Below are 1838 nucleotides of genomic sequence, written 5' to 3' on the forward strand. Positions count from 1 at the left end.
ACCGGGAAAAACAGCACCGCCTACACGATGCTCACTGTTTTGGGTAACTTACTAAATAAGAATACGTTGACATTTTGATAGATATGCTCATTTGCTTTTTTGCAGAGAGTTACATGATTGATACTGCTCTATCTGTAAACATGAAGCTGCAACCAGGAGACAGTTAGCCTAGTTTAGAATGGAAGTGGGTGAAACAGCTGGCCTGGCTTTATCCAAAGGAAACAACATCCACATACGTACTTGCATACTTTATGCATGTTTTGGAGAAATGCAATCAAGCAGATTTTCTCCCTTTTGGACAGAGCCAGGCTAGCTGTTTTCTCCTGTTCCCAGGCTTTATGCCAAGCTTAACAACTTCTGGCTATGGCTTTATACCCAATGGGCAGATATACAGTAAGAGTGGTATTGATGTTCTAATCAAATAAAGTAAATCATATTTCCTGATGTGTCAATTTAGTCACAAAAATGGAAATCCTAAAACCAGACAGTCAATGTATCATACATATTTTTGAGTTGCTCTGCTCACTGTAAATGTGGCCATCCTTTTAATCTCCAAAGCTCCAGTAACTTGGGCATCAATAAAAATTGTCGGCGGTCAGCCGATCCAGAACCACACTTTCACTTTAACCTGTGAGGCATCTGGAGATGTGGATTCCATTATCTGGATGTATGGTGGGTCCCAACTGTATGCTGGAAATACCAGAAACTTCTCAATGGACCGAGCCACCCTCACCTTTGATCCTGTCATATCTCCGACAATGGAAATTATCAGTGTAAACGCTCCAACCCACTCAGCAGCTCATTAAGCCAACTTTACGCTGGAAGTTTTCTGTGAGTACTCACTATTTTAAATTGCTATCACGTTTTGACGGGGTTCCTTTTTCAGTCATTCAAAGAATTGAAAGAAATGGATTTGAAAAAACCAAGAGGAATTCCACCTTTAAAACTTAAATAATGCTGTTTTCATGCACAGTTCTGCATTGTACCAGTGTCTTGACAATCATGTGAATATGCTTTCAATGAAGATAATTTAAGGTAATGTTTTTGTTTAGATGGACCGCAGACGCCAACTATAATGGGGCCAAATATGGCGAAGACAGGAGACAATGCCACATTCAGCTGCTATGCATCATCAAACCCTACCGCCTCCTACAAATGGTTCTTCAATGATTCTCTAGTGGCCCATACGTCACAGTATGTCACACCTCTTCTTACCAAAAAAATGAGTGGAACGTACACCTGCATGGCCTTCAACAACATCACTGGGAAAAACAGCACCGCCTACACGATGCTCACTGTTTTGGGTAACTTACTAAATAAGAATACGTTGACATTTTGATAGATATGCTCATTTGCTTTTTTGCAGAGAGTTACATGATTGATACCACTCTATCTGTAAACATGAAGCTGCAACCAGGAGACAGTTAGCTTAGTTTAGAATGGAAGTGGGTGAAACAGCTGGCCTGGCTTTATCCAAAGGAAAACATCCACATACTTACTTGCATACTTTATGCTGTTTTGCAGAAATGCAATCAAGCAGATTTTCTCCCTTTTGGACAGCCAGGCTAGCTGTTTTCCCTGGAAAAACAGCACCGCCTACACGATGCTCACTGTTTTGGGTAACTTACTAAATAAGAATACGTTGACATTTTGATAGATATGCTCATTTGCTTTTTTGCAGAGAGTTACATGATTGATACCACTCTATCTGTAAACATGAAGCTGCAACCAGGAGACAGTTAGCTTAGTTTAGAATGGAAGTGGGTGAAACAGCTGGCCTGGCTTTATCCAAAGGAAACAACATCCACATACGTACTTGCATACTTTATGCATGTTTT

At 40.4% G+C, this 1838-nt stretch overlaps 1 protein-coding gene across 1 annotated transcript in view; it reads left to right on the forward strand.

The window, feature by feature from the left end:
- The window catches only part of ceacam1 (CEA cell adhesion molecule 1), a 38390-nt gene that overhangs the window by 13163 nt on the left and 23389 nt on the right, over positions 1-1838 (forward strand). The window contains exon 10 of the mRNA XM_032517989.1: positions 1053-1304. Within this exon, the coding sequence (XP_032373880.1) occupies positions 1053-1304 (252 nt within the window). The remainder of the gene's footprint in view (positions 1-1052; positions 1305-1838) is intronic.

This window comes from Etheostoma spectabile, chromosome 6, assembly GCF_008692095.1.
Source record: "Etheostoma spectabile isolate EspeVRDwgs_2016 chromosome 6, UIUC_Espe_1.0, whole genome shotgun sequence".
Classification (NCBI taxonomy): domain Eukaryota; kingdom Metazoa; phylum Chordata; class Actinopteri; order Perciformes; family Percidae; genus Etheostoma; species Etheostoma spectabile.